A 24,300-nucleotide genomic window follows, 5' to 3' on the forward strand; every position below is an offset into this window, starting at 1 on the left:
TTTGTGGAAGCTGCTCTTTATTTGTAAAAGAAAGAAAACACTTCAGTCATTGTCTGCTATACGTTCTAATTACATAAAGAAAATATCTGCGGAGACAAACGCAGAGAATATCCTGAATCAAACTTAGGTAGAGTCAAATTTGATTGAATTGCTTTCATATTTCATACATCTTTCACTTTTGAACTCAAAGAACAGTCAGTTTTTATATACACACAGAGCGCCGATCAACAGTGCTCCTCCGCTCCACCCTGGTCCTCTGGATCTTTTATACAATTAATTTACATCAAATCTGTGACCCTTTTTCCCCGTTAGCGTAGCGATGGCTAACCAACAAGCAGACACACTCCATCCTGTCACCCCGCCCCCACCCACTTCCACTGAGGAACGATAGTGTGGAAAGATGTGTGCAACATGAAGACAACTCGTTCACATTCAGAGTAAAGGCAGCCTTGAATACGGTCAGTGAGTCAATGGCATGCCAAGCTTAAAGCAAATGGAGCCCAGTGTGACGTTCAGATTCGTGGATTACGTGTTTTTCAACTAGACAGGAAACGATCCATTGCAAAAAACCCTAGGCACAGAATCGAATATATACTGCTGACTGACTCATACTCTAACCCCTGCACTTTGAGTACAATGGAGATTGTGAAATCTTTCATCTAGTAAAAAGGTTTCTTAACACAAAACTCATAGAATATTTAGTGCTCTATCATTCCGCTTAACAGGTGTAATTTATATAATAGTTTTTTTTTGTAACTCTACCTCTCAATGATAGTCTGAGATCCTGGTTTAATGCTGAAGCACTCCCACAGCTGTTCAATGATAGATTTTACATTATTTTTTCCCCCCCATTCTTAAACCAATAATCATAAATAAATACAAACACACGAGGAATGTCTACTGTAAACACGGTAAAAAAGACAAAAACTAAACAGGTGTAAACGCCATTAGCATCACTACTTAGTGACAGTTAAATAACTGTAGGGAGTGGATGACTGATGATCGGACCCCCTCCGCGCTGAACATCAAGCCTTTAATCCAACCACAGTATTTCCAAATACATAACATCAAAGTTTCTCAGCACCCATATCTATCTTTACAGAATACACTGTAAAATGGATAAGGAATCCTCTTTAAGGGGGTTTAGACGGCAGCATCACTCCACGTCTCGGACAAGTTACAGAATAATGGGTGTGAGCTACCGCCAAACGTCACTGGGACATGGTTACCATGGTTTCTGACAGTCGTTGCACCATTGTGTTCTTGAAATGTCTGTATTTGGGGAGTGTGTGAATGTTTCGCTGTAGAGTTAGGACAAAGCTTTGCTGCTAAGTGCTTCATCTTCCGAGAGACACTTTTTCTTCATTACATGAACTGCATCTGCAAGAAAGGTAAAACACAGTCTTAGTAAATTGCTTAAATGAGAATAGAAATAATCAATAAGGTAATTGACTGTTTGCTAAACCCTTCCCCAGAACAGCAATAGCTTATATGTATAATATAATAGCAGGTGTTGTAAGCTCTGGATTTGTGTTGAGGTGCTGTTTATCTGGCTGTTCCTTGGCAGGTCTGGTTCTCCTTGGCTTCTAAAAACCAAAAATATGAGAACATGTGTCGCTCTCTGAGAGAATAAAAGAGCAGCTAAATGTGTATTAAAAATGTAGAATCAATGCATCATCTAATTGGCTCTTCTGATGGGCCTATATACCACCAACAAAGGACCTTATATTAAAATTATAACACTTTTTAAACCAGAAACCATCAAACTTCAGCCCATCTTGGGGCATATAGCTCTTCAAAATGTCAATGAAAATATAAACTAAATAAAGCGTCTCTTGTATTTAATGTTATTTAGCCCTTTTTTTCTATAAAATCAACCTGTTAGTAACGAGTTAGGGTTAGGGTTAGGTTACCCTACAGAAAGCAAAGTTATTCAAACCTGACAACCCTTATGAGCCTTTAACATGATATCATGCAGACATTATTGTGCTAATTTAAGAAAATGTTTTCCCTTGTTTTAAAAAGGAGTCAGCTGAAAATATTAGAAGTCAGCCAGAGAGACCACAGTTTAAACCAACCCATAGAGCTAATGTCAACTTAATTACCACTATTGAAGCAATAGCGGCTCAACATTAATCTACAACCATTTTCTGACGATATTTGTGTTTCATGGTTTTTAAAATATAATTGTTGGAGACAACACTGCCTAATGATAACTTGCAGGACAGAGCTAAGCAAACAGTCAACTGGTTAAACTAGCAGTGGCTGCAAGCTTCAGTTGACACAGGTTGGAGCAATACGTGATGACAGTGCATGGACAAAGGGTTAGAATGAGTCTAGCTATGTTAAAGACACATTACATCCATTAAAACAGCAAGAAATCCAAGCAACACGGGTGAAAATAAAACAGAAAAAAAGAAAAGTAAACCTGTAGCATCTAATCAGATGAGGGAGACATCAAGGATGTTGAAAGAAAGGGGAGTTAGCAGTGAGCGTGCAACACATGCAGGAGCAACCGCTAGCAAAGGGCATGCTGTACCTAAAGAGACGCTCTACAAGAAATCCTTGAGAGAGAGGTGTGCAAACGGGTCCTGTCCGGGGGCTCGGAGGGGGCTCTGGCTGGAAGGACTAGAGGCTGCGGAGGGCTATTTCAGGACCAAATACAGGAAGTAGGAGGACCAGAGGAGAAGTCAGAGTCAGTACAGAGACTGAAGCAGGGATGAGATTAGTTTGGAGAGGCTGTCACGTATGAAAGAAGGGTTAATAATAAAAAGGAGTACTTTTGGGGGGGGTCAAGACTGAGATGATTCACAGTTTTGCTCATCATTAGAGTGATGGGTCCATTGTTAAAACTGTCATCATCTTCAGCGGTATTCACACCGACAACAAGGCTTACATGGTGACTAATTACGATACGCGTCACGGCACAATGGATACACCTATTTACTCAACCTGATAACTGCGCAAACAGATACTGACTTCATTGTGCATCAGCTCGGGGGCGTGGTCAGACTGCTGATCACCCACCTGAGCGCTGGACACAGAGCCGAAGGGGTTGGGAGGCCTCATCACCGGCTGGGAGTACATCATGGTGGGGGGGTTCATCATCCCCATAGAGCCCATCTGTTGAGGCTGCGCAGAGGAGAGGAGTCATGTCAGTGGGGGTGCATTGGCTTAAAAAATAAAAATGAAGACGCTATGTGTAGAGTTTATAACTGTAAAGGTACAACACTTTTTGGTTTATTATTTGGTCTGTAGTCTGTCATACAATAGTGACAATTTATTCAAGACCAAGAATATATATTTAAAGGATGTGTTATATGAATAATGACTAAGATAACACAAGCACATTTAATGAGTAAACGTTGACTTCCTTGTTATAAAATAGATTAATTTAAGCGTTATCTTTGAATTCATAATGTTTCATACAACCTCTAGAGGGCGCTAAACTCAAACATTTCAAACTCTACACATAATGGATTCTCATTCAACAAAACGTAAGCATCATAGGTGACTACGTTTACAGTGTTACTGTATAATATTTGAAACTGTTAATAATTATGAAGAATAATCATATCATGCAACAACAAGTGCTGTCTGTGTGCATTCCATACATTACCCCTCAAAAGTAAAAAAAGACAACCCTGTGTCAGTGAAAGTGGAATAATAATAATACTGCATGTGCTTTAAATAAAAACAACTTTCAAAAGAGAAAAGTCTCTTGATCCAGTTAAACTCAATCAATGTCAATTCATTCTCGAAACATAAGGAACAGGTAAATTCATCTGATTCAGCGGCATTTCGGATATTATATTATATAAGAGTTCCTAAAAGCTACTAGATCTACACTGTACATTTCCCAGAATACTGACCATGCCGTATCCCATTATGCCTGTGGGTGTGGTGGCAGGGAAGGCCATGACTGACGATGGCTGAGGTAAAAACAAACAGGGTAGTGAGAACACAAACTAGCAGCATAACAATACATCATCTGCCATTATTGGGCAATAAACTGACAGAGCAGCAGAAATGAGGAGCACTACAGTTAGAAATCTGTGCGTCACCATGGAAACGGGGTTCCAGGTCGTGGACGGCGCCGCTTTGAGCTGCCAGCCGGTGCCGCCGGTCATCCTCTTCTCCCCCGGCTGAACCCAGTGCATGTCGCTGCAGATTAAGACGACAGTGGATGTTAGCAACAGTTTGTATCTGCCCTAAAAGCACCACGCTGCTGCTGTGTGTGATGCAGAGAGTGTGTGATGCAGAGAGTGTGTGATGCAGAGAGTGTGTGTGATGCAGAGAGTGTGTGTGATGCAGAGAGTGTGTGTGATGCAGAGAGTGTGTGATGCAGAGTGTGTGTGATGCAGAGTGTGTGTGATGCAGAGTGTGTGTGATGCAGAGTGTGTGTGATGCAGAGTGTGTGTGTCTGTTGAAGCCACAGAGCGCTCAGCCATTTCTTACTTTTTCATCGTGCCGTTTCCAATCCCGAGGTCTGAGAAAAGAAAAAAAGACAGTTCAATGGGAAGGTCTTAGACGTCAATGCCTTAATGAGCATGCGCTTTAATTAGAGGAGCTGGAAGCCACAGCATCACACTCACTGCCCACAAGGTTAGCCAGGGAGGAGTCAAGGTCATCTGACACCAGCTTGTCCGGCAGCAGACCGCACGCCTGGCCGGAGCCGGCATGGGTCGGTTTCAGGATACCGCCAGAAATATCTGACAAGACACAGAGACAATAAACCCATGGATACTTGTTGGGTTACACATGTATATCTTTAAAGTATTTTGTCAGTAGTAGTTTAACAATTAAAAAGGATAGAGATAAGTGCAGGACTATATCACTCTATTCTTGTATTATGTTGTACTTATCAAGATCAGTGATGAGTCTGAGTAAATTGTTCTCATTTTACTTTTTCAAGAATATATTAAAAAAGAAAAACGTGAAAAATGCAGAGAATGTTTTGGACCTTTTAGAGTTTTCTTTTAAAAAATAATCTGTAAATGTTAAGGACAGAAAAAGCAGACTGCTACATAAACTAAAAAGGAGCTTTAGTGTTTTGGAAAAGTAGTATAACTTTCACCTTACTGCCTACCTACCTTTTAATTTTAGATGAATGTTTACTTAAAACCATCATATTGCAGTTATTGAATGTAAATCCTCACCATCACAATCGAGGCTGTTGTTGCCTGCGGCTTTGGCTCCAAAGACGGACTCAAAGTCCACTTGGAGTCCTCCAGCCGACTGCTGAGCAGCGGCCTGCGGCGTCGAGTATCCTTCACAAGAGATGGAGACAGCTGCAGTTACAGAGATAAAAAAGTGAATATTTGGACTTTGTTTTGTGCACTGGCCCGTGTAGAACAGTGTCCATAGATGCAACGGTAGAAACTGGTTTACCCTCAGGAGTTTGTAATACTGTATGATTCATCTGATTCTCGCATGATTTTTTTTATTTCACTCAGGCCGTTATTTACCAGCACCTTAAAATCTGTAAACGTTAAATCCTTGTCCGTAAAAAACATTAAAGCTTCCATTTAAAAAAATATATTGTTTTAACTCAAATGTTGTCTGAATGGAAGTTCCAAATGTAAGATGAAGTTTGAATGTAGTGTGGTTATTTTAAACCATTTCTAAACCATTTTTACAGAACAATTGAACAGAGAGCTGAGTGCTACCACTTTCTCCACAGAATAGCAAAATAAATCTAGTGCGCCGCAGAGCCTTCAGTACCTCTGAATAGACCTGCTACAGAGGGCTCAGTGGGGAAGGGAGCCTGGTGTGGGAGGTGCTGAGCAATGGACACTGGACCACAGAAGGAGTCTGACACGCCACAGGAAGCAGGACGAGATAGACAAAGAAGAAAGAGAGGAGAAGAAAAAGAGCAAAAAGGAAAAAGCATTTCAAGACCAGGCCAAAGAGACGGGTGGGAAATGACAGCAGTACAGGCAGAAAGAAGACAGATAACATGATTGTTGTTGTTCAGTTCTGAGTGTTTTAAGTACAGCTTAAGATTAATAGAAGGATAGAATAGTGTAGAAAAGTATTGTAGCTCCCAAAAGGGGGGATTAAAGGAATAGTCTGACATTTTGGGAAACTTCCTGCTGAGTGTTGGATAAGAAGATCAGTGAAAAACAATCAAATAAAAAATAAAAACCTGTCCTTTTGGTTTCAGAGCAGAAATAAAGGTGTGTAGTAGCAGACAAACACACATATACGAAGGTTATCAATCTTCTCCAGGCTAGAGGACAAATCATTGTATTTCCCAAAATGTCAAACTTTTTCTAGTCTATGACCACATACAGTTTATATCTAAATAGGAGCCCTGAGGGTAGTGTATGGGACCCTATGTTTGCCAGGGCTCAGGAAACATAGGCTGGGATGGAGAGCCATCATAGTACCTGAGATTGAGTGTTCTATCCGAACTGTGCGTTTGTAATTGGTTGAAACGGATGAGTTTGTGTCAATAAAAGGATTGTAACGATCTGGAGAATCAAAAATAGGGTTGGTAAAAAGGAGAACAGGTTTTAACTTAAAAGCTCTAAGGCATGATTGTATAACAATGCAACACCAAACTTAATTTGAATAGAGGATGGAAGGTAAAGCGAAATGGGTGTAGGGCCTCTACACTGGCTACAATAAAACATAGCTGGAGCTTGGTATGAACTGCAATGAGGATTGCTTTGAAGACAGATAAAAGAAGATCAATTAAGAGACAGAAAATCAACAGTCAGCACAGTAAACATGCAGGCTAGTCATGCTTTTTAAGTGGCAACAGAGAAATGAACAAGAGCGACAAGAAGACTTTTGAGGAGAAACAAAATGAGTCATTACCACCAAACATTTCATGACCAGATGTCCTAGAGGGAAAGCTAACACCGTCTGAAGACACGACAGGCAAGTGAGTGGCTTCGACAACGATTTTTGAGAGGAAAGGGTTAAGGTTTGGCATGGATTCATCTCCAGCTTCTGCAGAGGTGAAAGGATCTAGGCAGGCAGAGGAAAGAGAGACAGAGAAAAAAGACAAAGACAGACAAAAAGAGTGGAGAGGAAGAGGGGGGAATCAGAGTCAGACAACAAGAGAAGGACAGCATGCAGAAAAGACCCAGAATGTTGAGAAACACAGATGTTGGAGGTGCTGAGAGGTCGCTGTGTACCTGCCCACGCTGTAGCCACTGGAAGCCCTGAGGAGCCCGACTGCATGGAGGCCTGGAAGGCCTGCAGGTCAAAGAGGTCGCTCTCCATCTTCACTGCACTGCAGAGGGGAAAGAAAACCAATGTTTAACAACGTTAAAAAGAGACCCCCTTTCTCATGTGAAAAAACAACTAAAAAGGTGGCCAAAATAAAAAATGTAAAGTCCTGATTCAAAGGTTGGAGTCAAAAATACCCTTTTCGTCTTAAAATAAACTTCTCTATATTTATAGATGCGAACATGGTGTATGTGGTGTTTTTTTCTGCCTATTTGTTTAAGATGTTACTCTTTATTTCATAACTGTTGTGTTCCACATGCACTGCCATGAAGATTGATTATTTTTTACATTTTGTTTGTACAAGATAGGGTTTTGTGATTGGACGGAAAATATTGGTAGTTTTTGGGAAAATATGAGAAAATTGCATGAACTAAAAGTGTTAGTTCAGTGAAAGAGAGAACATTGAATTCTGAAGGTGTAGTTTGGATTTTTTGTTACATAAATGACATGGGTTTTGTTATTTGTTTATTTATTAGACTAAAAAAAGTTTACGGTTTTTGAAATGACCTTCCACGAAGAGTATGAACAGACAATACACATCTATATAGAGACCTTTTCTTAGTTATCTAAAGTGGATGAATGTTAAGGGACTAGATAATTGCAGCATTGATATAAAATAGTGGGAAAAAAACGAAATAAACCTATCCATAACTCAAATATATCCCGTCGATGTATGCGTACCCGTTGGAGCAGCTGGGCGTGGAGAAGAGGTCGATGGCTGGTGCTGTGCTGATGGTGCCCCCGGTGGTGGAGACGGGCGATGTGTCGGTGGTGGCGAAGGAGGGCCTCTTGGAGAGCTCTTTGAGCCTCTGTTCCTGAGTGAAGAGAAACTTTCATTCAAACATACAGGCAACAACTGGGAATATTAAAGTGTAAAGGTGTTGTTTTTAAAACAGAAAGTCCACCTTCAGAGCTTTGAGTCGAGCCTGTTCCTCTTCCAGAGCCGCCTGCTTCTCCCGCTCGTCCACTTTAGTGAAAGACATGCCTGTGCTGGCCAGCGATGACACTGCGTTTGACAGAGTGCTGGCCCTGGAGGAAAGAGACACAAATGTACTCTGCATTAATTGGTTTATTCTTTTTATAGTTTTTTTTTATTACACATTTGTATCTGTGCAATTCTCTCAAAATGCTTTACTTTTGACATACCGTCATATTTTCAGCTCTTGCGAATGCTTGCTATACAAATCATAGTCAAAATAAAACTTGACTAAAAGACTGACTTGATTCAGCACAATCTAATTAAACGTTATATCTCTGAGCAATATAAATTGGAAGACAGATTTGAGGAAGAGGAGAGAGGAGTTCAGTAATATTGAGGGGAGCTTTAATGTACCTGCTGGCAGCCGTGGAGTCTTTGACCTTCTTGCCCTCTAAAGAGGCCAAGTGCTGCTCCAGAGCTTCCAGAAGGCTACTGGGAGCCTGCCGTGACAGAAAACACACAATCAGCAAGTTCCTAAGACGTAGAAGATGTAGTCTACGTGGACATCCAGACCATAAAGGACAGTGGTGGGCAACCACGATGGAGCAAAAACATCCCACACCATGAAATACACCAAACAGCCAATTTATGTATTTGATTAGGAGGTTGAATTTGGGCCACAAAAACTAGCGTTGGGCTAACAGTTACCCACCACTGATAGATGACTGCATTCCAGCCAAAAAGCTACTTTGGATGAGCGTCACATCTACGTGGGATGACGTACTGCAGCACGACTCTTCAACAGCCGGGGTGTTGTTGAATCGGCCGTGTCTAAGTACAACGGGGCAGCCACTCTACAGGAGATGAGCTACACTGGTTTACACCTCAATAACGTGACCAAAGTGAACAGAAATTTACCACAGCGAGGGTTTTTTCCTTCAACTTTTTTTCACCACGATGTAGGAGACAGAGTCAGAGCAGAGGCATGCAGAAAGACAACACTGAAGCAAGTCACGGACATAGAAGAAGAGTGAAATGATAGTACTTACACAAACTGTGAACTAAAGTGGAAAGATAAGGGGGAGAATACAGAATATAAAGGTGGTGACAGTCAGAGGGGGGGATGCATTTTGGCTGCAGTTCTCCGGGGTAACGTGTTTCTGTTCAATTGGTTCCCCATAGCACAACAGTATGTGCACTTCATCTAACTGTCACTGTGCGGATTTACTGAGTGGACTGCAATTACAGTGATTACTTTAAAACACTTAGTGGAACAACACCTTTATTTACTGTAGAAAGAAGGAGAAGAAGAAGGATAGGGAAAGAAGAAAAGGAGAAGGAGAAGAAGAAGAAAAAGGACGAGAAACAGGAGAAGAAGAGCACCTCCTTTGGCAAACATGCGCTTGGGAAGGAAATCATGCAAAGTGTCTTATTTTAATAACTTTCTGTGTCTTGTGTACTAAACCCTAGTTCAATAAAAACAACGCCGGTGATAATAACAGAGCAGTTGGAGCTCAAAATAAGAGTAAGAGAGCAAGGAAAGACTTCCTATTAAGAACGAAAAAGCTATCTTCTCAGATTTTTCTCAAGGCTCGGTGCTTACCTGTGAAAGGTCTGGGATATCTCCTCGATCAATGCCCACCTGCTGTTAGACGAGAAAAACAAAAATAATTACAATCACTTCCCTGCAGCATTAAGGCATTTCACTGAACAAAAAACATCTTAAATGGGGACCTATCATGCAAAATGCACTTTTGTACGTCTTTTATACATGAATATGTGTCCCCGGTGTGTCAGGGAACTCACCAAGTGTCAGAAAACACAACCCTCTCTTTTCCTCCATACCCAAATCTCTAAAAACGGGGCTGATACAGATTTGAATTGTTCTGACGTCAGAAAAAGGGGTGCTCCGCCTATATGGGCAACTCTCCACCTATCAGGGGAATGGGGGGTTGGGCCGCGGCCACGCTCGAAAGCGCTGGAGACGCTGTAGTGCATATGCCAGGCCTGTAAGTGGCACTGTAAGACAGCGAAGAAGACTTCCCGCGCATGGTTGCCCTTCTGTTTATTCTCCGCTGTGGCTCTTTTTCTCCCTCCCCGAGGCAAACGTTTGCTCCTGTTGCTGTAATTCAATGCAATCCCTCCCTCGCTGTAATTCTCTCCGGTAGTCCACCAGCAGATGAAAAACACCCACCTCTCCGCCTCTTCCAAGGAACGAGGGGACCGTGCGGCAGAGTTTCAGTTAGATTTTTTGCTGGTCAACATGTCCGTTAAAGTTGAAATCTTCCGGACAAAATTAGAAAAGTGCTGGTCAAAGGTCTTCTTTGTTATTTATTGAGCTTTAAAAACAAATGAATAATGACTATATAAATCATATAAGAATAAAACACGGAGGACGGAGCCTCTCTTTTCCTCCCCCTCTTCTGAGAGCCCAGCAGCTGATCAGAGCATGCTCCCCTCTCCTGCAGGGGGGCGTGGCAGCTCATTTGCATTAAAGCTACGTCACAGAATCAGCCCTTGCAAAAACAAGGCTGGAAAAGAGCAAATGGAGCGAAATGAGGCATGGCTAAAATGCATGATCTGTTTGGTATTTTGAAAAAAAAACTTCACAGACATGTTTTATATTAGGTATGGCCCTACAATATATTTTTCAAACATAGCATGATAGGTCCACTTTAAATAAGAGCAGAAAAGAGTTTCTGTAAAAAAGAAAAAACATTAAGTTCTTGTTACCTCTGCTACTTTGAGGAACTCTGATATCCGGGTCATTCGGGTGAGAAACTTCTTGTAAATGTCCAAGCCTTCTTTACATTGAGTCTTCTTCATGTCAAAGTATTTCTCTATTTAGTGAAAAGAATAATTTTGCATGAGCAACCACAAAGAATTGGGCAGAAAATGAAGACAAAAGGTGAACGTGGTCTTACCGAGCAGGTTGATGATGCCTTCATTGTAAGCAGCGAAGAGCCTGATGGAGTCTTTGAAGAGCAGCATGAAGGCTGCATTGATGACTCCATTAGTCAGCTCGTTGGCATTGACCTGAGGGAAAGCAGTGGTTTATCTTAGAGCTCCCCCACAGCGATGTGTTGACGTGGATAAACAAACGACAGTAATGCATCTGCCTCAGTTTGCAGCAGCCTCTTCCAGCTGCTTTTTACTACACGAGCTGCAGCGCTGCGGGGGGCTTCACCTCAAACTCACATTGAAATCGAGGAGGGCATCCATCTGGTTCTGAATAATTGGGATGGTCTTCAGCAGCTTTTCCGTGTTCATGGTCCTCATTACGCCGTCCACTCTGTGCAGACAAAGCAAGGGTCGGAGAAGGAGAGGGAAGAGAGGGGGAAGGTGGGGGGGAGACAGAGAGAGAGAGATGAGCAAACAGACTGAATGCATTTCATTTTTATGACAGATGTCATGCTTAAACCCAAAAGATATTCAGTGTACAATCATACTTAGAAGTAATAATAATACAAAAAACTGTTTTGAAGATATCTGGAATATTGTAATTGGTTTATTTCTGAAATGTTTTAGACTACATAAAATACTTGAGATGTTTAGCAATAAAGAATATGATAGTTTGTTGCAGACTAAATACCACTCTTCTTTCAGATATTACAAAAGTAAATATTTTGACAGTTTGATATTGTAGAATAGAAAATAAATATTAAAAATAAAAAGGTCCTTACCCGCGTTTAACTTTTGTGAAGTCAAAGGCGACCTGTCTATATGAAACAGCTTTCTCGTTCAGATATCGACTATACCTCCTGATAAATGTGGACATGTCATAACCTGCAATGAAACAACAGAAGGAACATGTACTTTAAGAAACAGAGCATCATTTCAGAATAACTTAGAACTACGATAAACAGCCAGAATCAAATTGTTACCTTGTAGCCCACTTTTGTCCAGAAAGTTACTGAGGTTGAATAATGTATTCCTTGAGGCCAAGTACTGGACAAACCGCTGTGAGGAAGGGGAGACAGGTTAACAAAACAACACCACACTCCTAATAGGTAACACATTAACGGTGAAATGGTCTGCCTGTGCATGCTGAGGAGCGTCACCTCGTTGCCATAGACCATGAGGTGCTGTGTGGTGATGAGAGACTTAAACACCACCACCCAGCTGGTGTTGGTGGTCCGCTCAAACAGAGAGTCCGCCAGCTGGGGGATGTTCACGTTCATCTCGTTGGTGCAGTGGATCAAATCTGAAACAAAACAACACAAGTTTCCGTTAAACATAAGAGTAACTATCAAAAATAAACGTTTTATTTTCCAAGGCTGAAAAAAAAGAAAAGTCCATCAAAAGAAAATGTCAAACTGCTCTTCTCCAATATACTGTGCTTTATCCTTCCATTATTTGGAATATAAGTGCAGAAATACATATTTTATTATGATAAGACCATTGTTGTCCATTATTGCGCAAATATTTGGATAATCGTTAAGTCTTGATAATAGTCAAATTACAATTTGTGTAAAAAACACTGCTTAAATATAATCCGTTATTGTGTGACAAAACTGAAAATATCATTGCACAATCGATAGTGTGTTGAGTTGGGGATATTTGATATTTAGTTCTATATTAATATCATTATATTGGGTGGAGGTGACAGAAGGAGAAGAGGCATCTGATTTTCCAAGGCTAAATATATAATGAGATAGATAGAGACACACACACACACACACACACACACACACACACACACACACACACACACACACACACACACACACACACACACACACACACACACACACACACACACACACACACACACACACACACACACACACACACACACACACACACACACACACACACACACACACACACACACACAGAGTGAATTGTCAAAAGGCCTCACGATGAGTTAGTGAACAGACAACCTGCTGCCTACGATGAAAAGTAAAAAGCGAACACAGATGCACCATTTCATTTTTGGATGTCTGAGACAAAAACAGTCTCCGATGTGACTCACACTTTACTCCTCCACAACAGGTCATTATGTGCAGTTTGGTCACCTGTTAGCAGCATTTGCAAAATACCAAAAGTTGCAAAACACACTGCTGCTAATTCCTATATTTAAGTGGATACTTTTCAAAGAGAGGTTTGGTCAAGTTAAAACTGAAAATAGATTACAAATTGATCTCCAAATAAAATACAAACATAACATCTTGACACAATAACTTAGATATTCAATTAGGGGTGTAACGGTTCACAGAAGTCAAGGTTCGGTTCGTACCTCGGTTTGGGGGTCACGGTTCGGTACAACAAGAAAAAGCAAAAAAAAGTCCCAAATGAGTAATTCCAGGTTTGTTGTTATTTATTTTTGAACAGTAGTGCAAGTTTCAGTTTCAAAATAAGGAACTCTGACATTTTGAATAATTAACTGTATTAAACAGTTAAAAACAAACCACAAACAGCACCACACACACTCAGATGGCCATATTATCTATAATGGCTGATGTCAAACTAAAAGGTTTCATCAAGCTGTAAAACTAAAAAGAATGTCTTGAAAATATTACATCATAAATAATAAGAAAGTCTTTCCAGAGCGCAAAGTCGTTGAAAAACATTATGCCAAAAGTTTCCGTTATTTATTTTGGTTTCACGGCTTTCATGTCTATTGGCTTCTTAAAAACAGCGGGGATCAGCTGTTGAACAGCTGTTGTCTTTTGCCGGGCTACGGTGATTGGCAAATCTGGGTGATCCCTTCTGATATGATTTAGCATGTTTGGCGTGTGTTTTCATTAGCATACCGCACCGCTATCGAACAACGCCGACACACCGTCCTCGTCGGATCCACCACTCGCACACTTCATCGTTGTTGTAGTCCACAGGGAACCGGAAATGTTCCCACACAGCTGATTTAAAAGAAGCAGGTGGGTTCTAGCTCCTGTGTGTTATCTGAACTCACCATACTAACTTTTCTTCTTCTTGTATTTAGTTGGTTTTGTTGTTGTTTCTTCTTGTTCTTCATTTGTTGTTTAAGGGCGGCTGGCAAACAGCTTTTAGGCGCAATACCGCCCCCTGGATTATATATAGTGTAGTGGGTGACCAGTGTTGGGAAAGTTCACTTTCTACATGAACTAGTTCAGTTCACAGTTCACACATTTTAAAATGAACTAGTTCAGTTCATAGTTCATAATTCAAAATGTTGAACTAAAGTTCATGGTTTCAAAAATGAACTAATTTATAGTTCATAGTTCTTTTTTCAATACGTTGCTGCGAGCTATTATTTGTCTCCTGTACGATGTTAATGGGCCATTTCAATTTTTACAATATCCTCAGAGGGCCGTACAAGTTATTGACCTCTGCTTAAAAAAACTAAAATCACAGCCCATTCATTTCATTCTGTGCAAAGAAAAAGCAACCACTTAATCCAGATATCTCACCATGACTCGCGTATGCATGCACGTGCACGGTGTGGCGTGACCACCAAAACAGAAAGATAATTTATGGACACAAGATGTGTGAAAATGTATTTAGTTTCCTATCCATGTGAACATGATTTAAGTGGGGGGGGGGACCTAACCTCCTCTAGAGGGGTCCGGGGGGCATGCTCCCCCGGGAAGATTTGTTGCACTTTGAGAGCAACATTAGGAGATATATGGACACATCTCTCAACACCCAAACACAACTGTAAGCAGATTTTCTTTTAATTTATGGATATTTGACAAATCACTACCCTTTCAAACTGTATTCTTCTTTATTAATAACTGTTATATAGTATTTTATACCCGTTTACTTTATTCTCTTATTTTTTTTTATAACTATAATGATCATATAAAGATGTGCCTTTACCTCACTGCAGAGATGTTCACAAGTCTTTTTTTGCAAGTCCAAGTCAAGTCTCAAGTCTTTGTGGGGTGAGACTTGATCAAGTCTCAAGTCTTTGGTCACGAGTCCAAGTCAAGTCTCAAGTCTCTAAAAAAATAAAAGTCTCATGTCTCTTCTGGTTGTAATAAGACTTCTATTGTCTGCTGCTATAGTAGGCTTCATCTGCTGGACACAAAATTAAAACCATTTACCAGCCAAATGCTGGTAAATCATACAAGTGGCTGGTAGTACTGTATGTTGCACGCACCAGCCAAAAATAACAATGGCAATCTATTGAGTGGCTGGTAAAATGTCAACATTCACTAGGCTAGCCATTTGGCCAGTGGACAAACATTTTAAAATGTGACCTCTGCAACCGTATTGTCTGGGGTCTCTAATGACATTTTTTAAGTCTACTGTTAATAAACATATTCCTCTATCCTCTCACTCAAAGCCAGTGTCATGGTAACCTGATAAACCTGTAACATTAACGTTACGTGGTCAACAATAAACCTGTAACCTGCCTATAAACCGACAGATGTATTTATGTATGTTACTATGTATTTTTCTACGTTTAACGTTAGCCAGTAGATAGTGGCAGCGGAACGTAATGATTAACGTTACCGACCTTTTTTATGTCATGTCAAGAGTTGGATGTCAACACCACTCAACTCAAACAAGTGCGACAAGCAATTCACTAATCTTTTCAAATATTCAGTTACAAAGCTAGTAGCAAGCTAAGTTAACATTACATAGCTGATGATGCTGAGCTAAACATGTTTGCTAACCGTCCATATGCGTTAATGTGACTGACCTCTTCGGGTGAGTTGTGCCTGATGAAATTCTACGTTGTTGCGCCAGCATCCTTGATTTTGATATTGCAGACTTTGCAGTGTGCGCTCCTTTTGTTGGTGCCGCTGGCGTTTTGTTCGAAGTTTTTGTAGTTGAACCTAATTACGAGCGGTACAGCCGCAGGTGTGCCGCCGGTCGCCATTGTGTTACTACGAGGTAATAACAGAGGCGCGCACGTCTGCGTGTAATGAGCCCGGCTAAAATAACTGGATGGCCTACCTGCCTGTCAGCCTTCCATCTGGGCACAAACTTATCTCGTGCCCTCATTGGTCATGTGCGCGTTCGTTTGTGTTGGAGGAGGCGGGCTCTATAAGGAAGTAGCAGCCTCTAGCAGATTATCTCCGGTTGTGTATTTTCAAATTCTAGCGATCTCGAGCCGGTTTCTCTCAAATTTACCTACCCCACCTTTAATACGCCAAAAATAGAAAACACAATGATTGTTCACGAGTCCCAACACACGAGTCCAAGTCGAGTCTGAAGTCTTTTGGTCACGAGTCCAAGTCAAGTCTGAAGTCTCTGTGTGTGCGACTTAAGTGCGACTCGAGTCCGAGTCGCAGACTCGAGTCCCCATCTCTGCCTCACTGGTTGTAGACAAAGCTTCTTATATTCGTTAGCATAGCTAGCTAACCAGATGCTAATGATAACAACACAGTTATTGACTGTCTGATCAGTATGACAGATGAGCAGATCGCCACTGGGCTTTCAACTAAAGACACAGACACGCAGAAACTGCGGCATGTGTATGGACTTATCGGTACTGCAATTTCTGAAGTGCTGGAGTGGCGTTCTGGTGCTCTCCGTCAGAACTGCACCCCTGTCAGTCGAGACATATACCACGTGATGACACGTTTAGGCTCGTGTTGTGTTCAAGGACCCTGACCTTGGCCAGGAAAAACAGGCACTCGCTTGTTTAATTTTTTTGCGGTCTAGATTTCTTTCATTTTTTTATTTTTTGCGTGTGTTTATAAATTACCTCGAGGGCCGTACCAAATTGTCTCGCGGGCCGTAGATGGCCGGAGGCCGGAGGTTCCCCACCCCTGCCGTAGAGTCTCACTCTGAGCGAGTGCTGCTGCAGAGCTCTGCTCTCGGCTTCGTCCATACTAATTCATTCATTCAATGCTCGCCGGTTCCGCGGTTCCACATTGTTTGTTGTGAGGAGTCTGATATATTTAGTATATTTATATTTTAGTGCGACAGCCAGGGGTGACAGGCGCGTACGCGTCACAGGCAGCTTGCTGTTGCCAGATTGGGTGGTTTTCCGCATTATTTTGAAGCCTGTTTACGGTGTGTTTTAACTGGGTTTTCGGCTGAAAGGCATATGAAATCTGGCACACTTTTGAACGCCGTTATAATACAGTGCTAAGAATGAACGCACTTTTGAACGCCGTTATACAGCGCTGAGAATGAACGCGTTCTCAATTACGTTCATCTAGCGGAAATACAGTACGTTCAGTTCACGTTCGCCCAAAATATGAACGCGTTCATGAACGATCGTTCATTGAACGCGTTCAGGGACATCACTGTGGGTGACACTACACCTGAATGACAGACTTTTTTCCCACTCGTAAAAAAAAAAAGGCGTATTCGCCATGTGACTGCATGTGCCGAACCGTGACGGTACGGGACGAATACGGATACCGTTATACCCCTATATTCAATTGATTGTTTAAGTTATGTCTCAAGCATTCTCTGGGCTTTGCCGATGTTCTCCACCTAATACCATTCTAAATTAAGTATCAAATGTTCATATCTTATTTATTCAGTTGGATTCACTCGATATACCCCCCTGAAAACCTCTGTAGAATGTATAATTGAAGTTGGTTATTCATTTACATTTAAAATTACCCAAAATAGCAAAAATATTCCTGCTGACTTTTTGCTGGCATTTAATATTCTAGAATAGATGCTTGATTGCCAAATCTATTTGTCAATTATTGACTGTTAATACATCTCATTGTTAGTCACAATAATTACCCTGTAGACCTGAGTTACAATTACAGAATAATTCTACTCAAAATACCCTAAAATAACAGTATGTTAAGCAACAAGTTTTCTATATAAAATTAGCATAATAAACATAGAACCATCACCGATGCAATCAGGGACCCCTGAAGCAGAAGCAGACACTGATAGCATTCATTTAAATTGTTAATGGAATGAAAACATCCTTTTAACAGAGCAAGGTAAAGTGCAGGACATTAAGATGTAAATCATACATTTTCTGCCCCACTTCCTCTGCAAACATGTTCACCCTACATCCATGTGCTGCTTGAATGATGTTAGTCAGAGTGAGAATAACCCTGCCATTCACAGCAGCGATCAGACTGGCGGGGTAATTGGGCCTCCCTTTCTGTCCTATATTTGACTTTTCAAAGGCGGGGGACTTTAAGTAGGACAGGATAACCTTCCAGAGAAGCAGCAGCAGTTAGCATGGGTGGCTGAGCTGCCCACAGAAGAAGATGATGAAGAGGAGATGAGTACGAGTAAGGAGGAGGAATATGGGGGAGGAGGATAAACTGACAGCACTGTCATGTAACAATCAGCCACTAAATATTCACTGTGGTTAACATTAATGATTCTAATTCATTCATGTAACAATCATGAAAGAGCATGACGCTGCTGAACAGTGTTAATCACCATTAGGGTGTTGGGACTTAATATATAATCACTAAAAACGAACTCGGGATCAGAATTGGGTGTAACGCGTTACAAAGTAACAGTAACGTGTTACAAAGTAACGTGTTACAAAGTAACGCGTTACAAAGTAACGCGTTAGTGATATTACAAAGTAACCTTCTATAACAGTGACCACCAACTGGCGGCCCGAGGGCCACATCCGGCCCGCCAGACATTCTCATCCGGCCCGCACAACGGGGGTGACTGTGGCGTTGGCGGAGTGGTTACTGTGTTCGCCCCCCACCCATTTCTTTGTTTACAACGTCTCGTGAGTAAGGTGCAGTACCGGAGTCCAACAGAGAGGCAGCAGCTGCGGGACAGTAGACTGCGTACTGCGAAACCTTCCCTCCCCTGAAGAAGAAGTGATCCTTCGTTGTGAAGAGTCTGGTTAATGCGCTCCGCACCACAGCAGAGTCCAACAGAGAGGCTGGAGCTGCGGGACAGTAGCCTAGAAGCAGGGTTGGGTTGTAACGGAATACATAACGGCGTTACGTAATCAGAATACAAAAATCAAGTAGACTAACTGTATTCAGCTGGCGTTACATTTGAAAAACGAGTAATCTGATTACAGTTACTTTCGTAAACCTGAAGTGAATACATTTTGGAATACTTATTGGAGGAAAAGTTTCCTCACAAAATGTAATATTCATTACCGGCAGAACTGTGTGCACACTGCACGGCGCTGCAGCATGTCTGTGAGCGAGAGAGATGCAGCGTGTCTGTGAGGCCCCGCCCCCGCACGCAGATGAGAGAGAGAGATCTCTTTTAAAATATATTGAAAGTTAGAAACGGAGATGGTTGGATAAAATGTGCAAGATATCGTTTATGTAGCATTTATTTATTGTCGAAATGATGACATTTCATAACGGGATGAAATCAAAGTGAATGGCCTGCTGCTGCTGAATGCATGGGGCAAGTGACTTGAACACGTTTTAAAAGTTATTACATCGTTTCAGATAATAAATAATAATGATAATTCATTCAATTTAGGGGCGCCTTTCAAAGCACCCAAGGACACCTTACAATTCATAACATATTCCAAGGAAAGGTTTTAAGACAGTACAAAGAATGCAGTCCGGGTGATGTTTTTTTATGTGTGGTGCAGATGAGAGAGCTGTCACCAAGATGTTGTGTTTGAGTTCTTGATAAGCCATGAAAACAGTAAAATACGTGTCTCCTGTTCACCAAAACATACCCATCTGTTATGGAAAAAGAAAGTATTCCAAAAGTATTCTAAAAGTAATCTGAATAGTATTTATAAGATTATGGGCTATATAAAAATCGCTGGCCCGCGATAGTGTCTATTGGTTACATTTCGGCCCTTGGACAAATGTAGTTGGTGATCCCTGTTCTATAATATCAGTTAAAATAATAATTAGTAATATTACAAAGTAACAGTGTTTGTAACGCATTACTGTTACTTTGTAACGCGTTACTGTTACTTTGTAATATTACTTTTGTCAGTAACGGAGTAGTGTAACGTGCTACTTTTATAATTCAGTAATCACACTACAGTTACTAACATTGCCCCGACACGCGTTACTTCGTTACTTACTAAAATCAGTCATAATCAAACCTCAACAAACACCTGCAAAGAACACATGCTAAGGTGAAGCTAACGCACAGCTATTTGTTGTTTGTTTATATCACGTAGTCTGTTCTTCTTCTCTGTTTTCCGGTTGTTGCCTGTTTTGAATGACGAATACACACTACCGCCGCCTGCTGGTAAGGAGAGTTATTGCCACTCACGCATGCGCAGTTGGTACGTGCTCGGCTGAAGTCTTGGCGGTGTGTTCCAGTGCGACACATGGCTAACACGCAGGAGAACACGCCGACGCAACAGCGTGAGCAGAGATATACTGCGCAAAATACAGATAGCAGGAGACAGAGGACAGCCACGGTCAGATAGGAAAACATTCAGGAGCTATCTGGATCAGTCTTATGCGACAATGGAAACTGAACTAAAGAGAACATTTGAAACTTTAGCAGTCTGCGTGATCTGCCTGTAGGGAGGGGCGGGCCGGCCCTGCGAGTAAAGTAACGAGTTACTTTATGTAGAGAGTAACGAAGTAGTACTTTTTTTTTTAGTAACGACCCCATCTCTGCTCAGGATAACCTTAAACATGTGTTCATTTGCCCATTACTTTTACAGATTTCTGATGTAATAATGTTTCAGTATTGGCAGCAAGATAGTTTAGGCAGGTATCGTAATTGTATCAATCCTAAATGTTCTAAATAATGACTCTTTAAACTTGTTTATTTGCCCAGAAGCACTAAATAACTATGTGGAGGACGAGGTATCCAACCCTAAAACTGTCTGTTATAGTACAAGACATGTTTGTAGCGTTGATTTTCAAAAGTTGCCAATAATTTAAAAAAAAATAAAATCCTAAAATAAATCCAGTCTCTGTTTTACTTGTGCAAAGTCAAACCACGGTCAAAACAACAGAGGAGAACAAGCAATGTGTATAAACAATCACACATATCTCTGATGATTGTGATCTGCATGATTGCGAGTGAATTAAGTGTTGTTACAGAGAGGAACAAAGTAAGAGATCAGGCCAGAACAGAATAAAAAAAACTGTCATCAAATGTCAGATTAATAATCTGGTTTATTTAAAAGGTTCCCTGTATAGTTTTTGACAACTCCACAAATCAACAGGTGGGGATAACACTCCAATAGACTCATGAAATAAAACTCATTTAAACGCCATTTTCTTATCGGACTGCTTATGATGACATATATTTGACTATTGATAACTTTGGCTTCTGGTTAGGTAAGAAAAAGAGTTGTAGGAAATTGTAAAAAGTATAATACCTTAAATCCCAAAAACTCATGTATCCTACAGTAGATGAACTACAATCAGAAAGCCAAAGTCTTCCATCAAGCAAAAAGGACAAATATTACCTTATTCCAACTTCTCAAATCTAAAGAGTTTTTGCTTTTCTTTGCATTATGTTATCGTAAACTCAACATCTTTAACTCAATATCTTTAGGTTTTAGACCTTTGGTCAGACAGAATCAATCATTGTAATGCATTAGCTTGACCATCGTCTCAAAAAGGTTCCTGCAAAACTGCTTAGTTAGGATAGGACAACATTTAAGACTATGATACAACCATATTCATATCCAGCCATAATTGTGCATACTGCAAGTATGATCTTTAAACTTAGGCTTTTCCACATCTCTTTCTCCCCTCATTTAAAGTATTGATAACGCTCTAATAATGCCATATATAAATACTTACATATTAGGGAAAACTCTACTATATTGTCAGAATCCATCTTAACTATAAATCAAATAATCCAGACACCTTCATGTTTCAACAGTAAACAAGATGATACTGTGTTCATACTGTATCTAAACAGATTATACACTGTTCTGTATACTCAGACACGTCAGTCACATTGGATATTTGAGTCTCACTCTGCCAACTTTTGCTCATCTCACCTCAGGGGAGTGAGCCCAAGCAGCACAACAGGTGTGGCACCTGCAACTTTTAACATTGAGCCAGAATATTCAGCAACTAACCATTACTTATGACCAGTTAACTCATCATGTTATCTTCGATTCCTCTCCACAGATCATGACAATGAGCCTGGATTCAGCACACACTTTTTCCTGCACTGTTACTGAACTCTTATGATGACGCAGGACATTTTATCAAAAAACTCTTTCATTGCTGCCATCATGCATTTGCAAGTGCAGATCAATATGCAGAAAATCTACCCACTGCCTGCCTAAGTACAGAAGAACAGTGACTCCTCTTTCTGGGAGTGCATCACACTAATGGTCACACGAGGATTTAAGCTATTGTGCTTACGTCAGGGTACAAGCAGAGGTGTTTGACTTCCTGAGTAAAGGAGGAAGGAAACTCACAAACCTCAGCCACAAACTCAGATTCATAGTGTCTTACACATCATGATAATTCCATGAGCAACACCAGGTTTTTTACTCAATCACTTCACCCTGTAGCCTGCAATAGACACTTGTCCAGCTGCAGGTGCACCAAGATGGGAGATGAAATTGGACTCCAGTAAATGTTCATATCAGGGCCTGTGAGAGTCAGGGGCCCACTAGCTTACACCGATGTACCCGTTTCCTTTAAGATGCATCTCAATAAATATTCATCCAATGTATCTGCAACGCAGGCTAAACATTTAAAATACAAATAAATGAGTAGACATGGGAATGACACGAGAAAAGGGGTGAACAAAACCAGACAGCCAGATAAGCTAGTCTGACAGCTATTTGTGACAAAACATGAAAAGAAACCCATTTGTAAGGCTTAATAAAGGGACACTACGTCTTTCAACCCGTTTTAATTATGTAGAGCACTATGTCAACAAGGCCTGTGCACGATGTTATAACCATATAATCTCCCTGACATGAGCAATTTAGCATGTAGCATCGCTTAGGCTTTGAGGCCTGGTAGCTCCTCCACCGCCATAACTCAGACAGCTGAAGCGGCGTTTCCGCTCAGCCTGCGGTGATTTAACACTTGTGTACTGTAAAGTTGAGAAAAAAAAGGATACTCACAATCCAAATGTTTCTTTTTCGGGCCCATTACTTCGTGAGTGGTTGCCTTGCATACTGTTTTTGACACGGCGGATCCCGTTACACTGTGCTGGGCTGCAGTTATCCTGTCCGTAATGCTCTGCCCCGACATCTTCACTCACTCAATGCAACAAAAGACTTTAGAATTGTTGTTTCAGTTGTTATCTTCGGGTGTGAGCTTTTAAGGGGAAAAAAATAAAATAAAACCTCCACCTCCTCCGCAACCTTGCCGGACCCCCTTTCCCACCTAGGTGGAATACCAAATCAAAACTAGGCTATGGCAGACGCGGACCAGGGGAGGGCGGAATAAAGAGAAACGGAATCCGACTACAACAACAATCAGAAATTGTTATATTGTTTCTTCTTTCTGGCGCTCCGTCAGTCAGATTTCAGGGATGCCGTGATTGCAGGGTCCACTCGCTGACTCATCCGACCCGGGTCTCTGTGTCGCTCTCATCCCGATGTGGCACGCCGGATCCCTGCGTCTCTCCTCCTGACTGCCTGCCTCCACCGCTCCGCCAGTCGTCGCCGCCGCTTCTCCTCCTCCTGCCGCTGCTCCGCCGTAAAGCGCTGAGAAATAAAAAAGACTACCGAGGAGGAGGCGAAATGGCGGGCCTGCTTTGCTCTGTCTGTCGAACTCTGAGGGTGAAAACCTGGCTGAACACACGACACACGCCGCCCCTGCAGAGCCTGAATCAGATGTTACGCTGCTGAGCTCCCATAATGTCTGCTGTGGTGCAGGTGTACAGCAACTGACCGCAGGCCAGCTGGGGAGGAGGGAGGGGGCACAAATGCTCAGTCAGAGGCCTGGAGGAGAGGGTGAAGCCTGCGTGGATCAGTGGGGAATGTAAAGTAAGGCTGCAACAGGCGTGTCACAGTGAACACATGAGAGTTTTGGGATGTTTCAAACTATATTTATAGACATTATTTGTATCTTGTCATAACTCACTTAAAATCACTAATATAATATCGTAATAAAGAGTTGTGATATTGTGGCATTAAAATGTAAACAGACATTTAAAATGACCACACCTGATATAGTTCTCACCATAAATTAATTAACTTCTACATTTCTATTTACCAGACATGTGACATGTTTACAGCCTTTTGTTATAGAAGCTACTTTTACATCATGCGGTGACAATAGTTCAGAAAGAAATAAACCCTGCACAAAAACACAATGTAGCCTAGTGCTAGTGGAAACTGTGGAGTTGAACAACTACATCAAAACTCTTCT

The 24,300-nt window shown here is 41.3% G+C and overlaps 1 protein-coding gene across 14 annotated transcripts; it reads right to left on the bottom strand.

Moving 5' to 3' along the window:
* Positions 1-23,934, bottom strand: picalmb (phosphatidylinositol binding clathrin assembly protein b). Of its 14 annotated transcripts, none has more exons than XM_034097063.2 (23): positions 23,046-23,934; positions 12,223-12,365; positions 12,046-12,121; positions 11,845-11,947; positions 11,360-11,453; positions 11,086-11,197; positions 10,895-11,001; positions 9,765-9,806; positions 8,576-8,661; positions 8,148-8,271; positions 7,924-8,051; positions 7,149-7,246; positions 6,826-6,978; positions 6,393-6,476; positions 5,725-5,814; positions 5,160-5,291; positions 4,596-4,712; positions 4,459-4,489; positions 4,065-4,164; positions 3,873-3,932; positions 2,980-3,132; positions 2,540-2,645; positions 1-1,380 (listed from the first exon to the last, which is right to left on the bottom strand). In XM_034097063.2, the coding sequence occupies exons 1-22, from the start codon at positions 23,173-23,175 to the stop codon at positions 2,553-2,555; spliced, it is 2,256 nt and encodes a 751-aa protein (XP_033952954.1). In that variant the 5' UTR covers positions 23,176-23,934; the 3' UTR covers positions 1-1,380; positions 2,540-2,552. The 14 variants fall into 14 exon arrangements, with proteins under 14 accessions (XP_033952954.1, XP_071061245.1, XP_033952956.1 ...); XM_071205144.1 differs by having other exon boundaries at positions 3,028-3,132; positions 5,160-5,270; positions 7,924-8,057; XM_034097065.2 differs by having other exon boundaries at positions 5,160-5,270; positions 7,924-8,057.
* Positions 23,935-24,300: the final 366 nt, after the last annotated feature.

The sequence above is a fragment of the Pseudochaenichthys georgianus genome, chromosome 13, assembly GCF_902827115.2.
Source record: "Pseudochaenichthys georgianus chromosome 13, fPseGeo1.2, whole genome shotgun sequence".
In the NCBI taxonomy this organism is placed as follows: Eukaryota; Metazoa; Chordata; class Actinopteri; order Perciformes; family Channichthyidae; genus Pseudochaenichthys; species Pseudochaenichthys georgianus.

What these genes read in the sequence shown, in the direction of transcription:
- picalmb (XM_034097062.2), bottom strand. Translation starts at nt 23,175, where the DNA reads ATGTCGGGGCAGAGCATTACGGACAGGATAACTGCAGCCCAGCACAGT. An exon ending in TGTAGCAGGTCTATTCAGAG is followed by an intron (nt 5,292 to 5,724) that starts GTACTGAAGGCT and finishes CTGTAACTGCAG; the next exon opens with CTGTCTCCATCTCTTGTGAA. An exon ending in CCTGGCTAACCTTGTGGGCA is followed by an intron (nt 4,490 to 4,595) that starts GTGAGTGTGATG and finishes TTCTTTTCTCAG; the next exon opens with ACCTCGGGATTGGAAACGGC.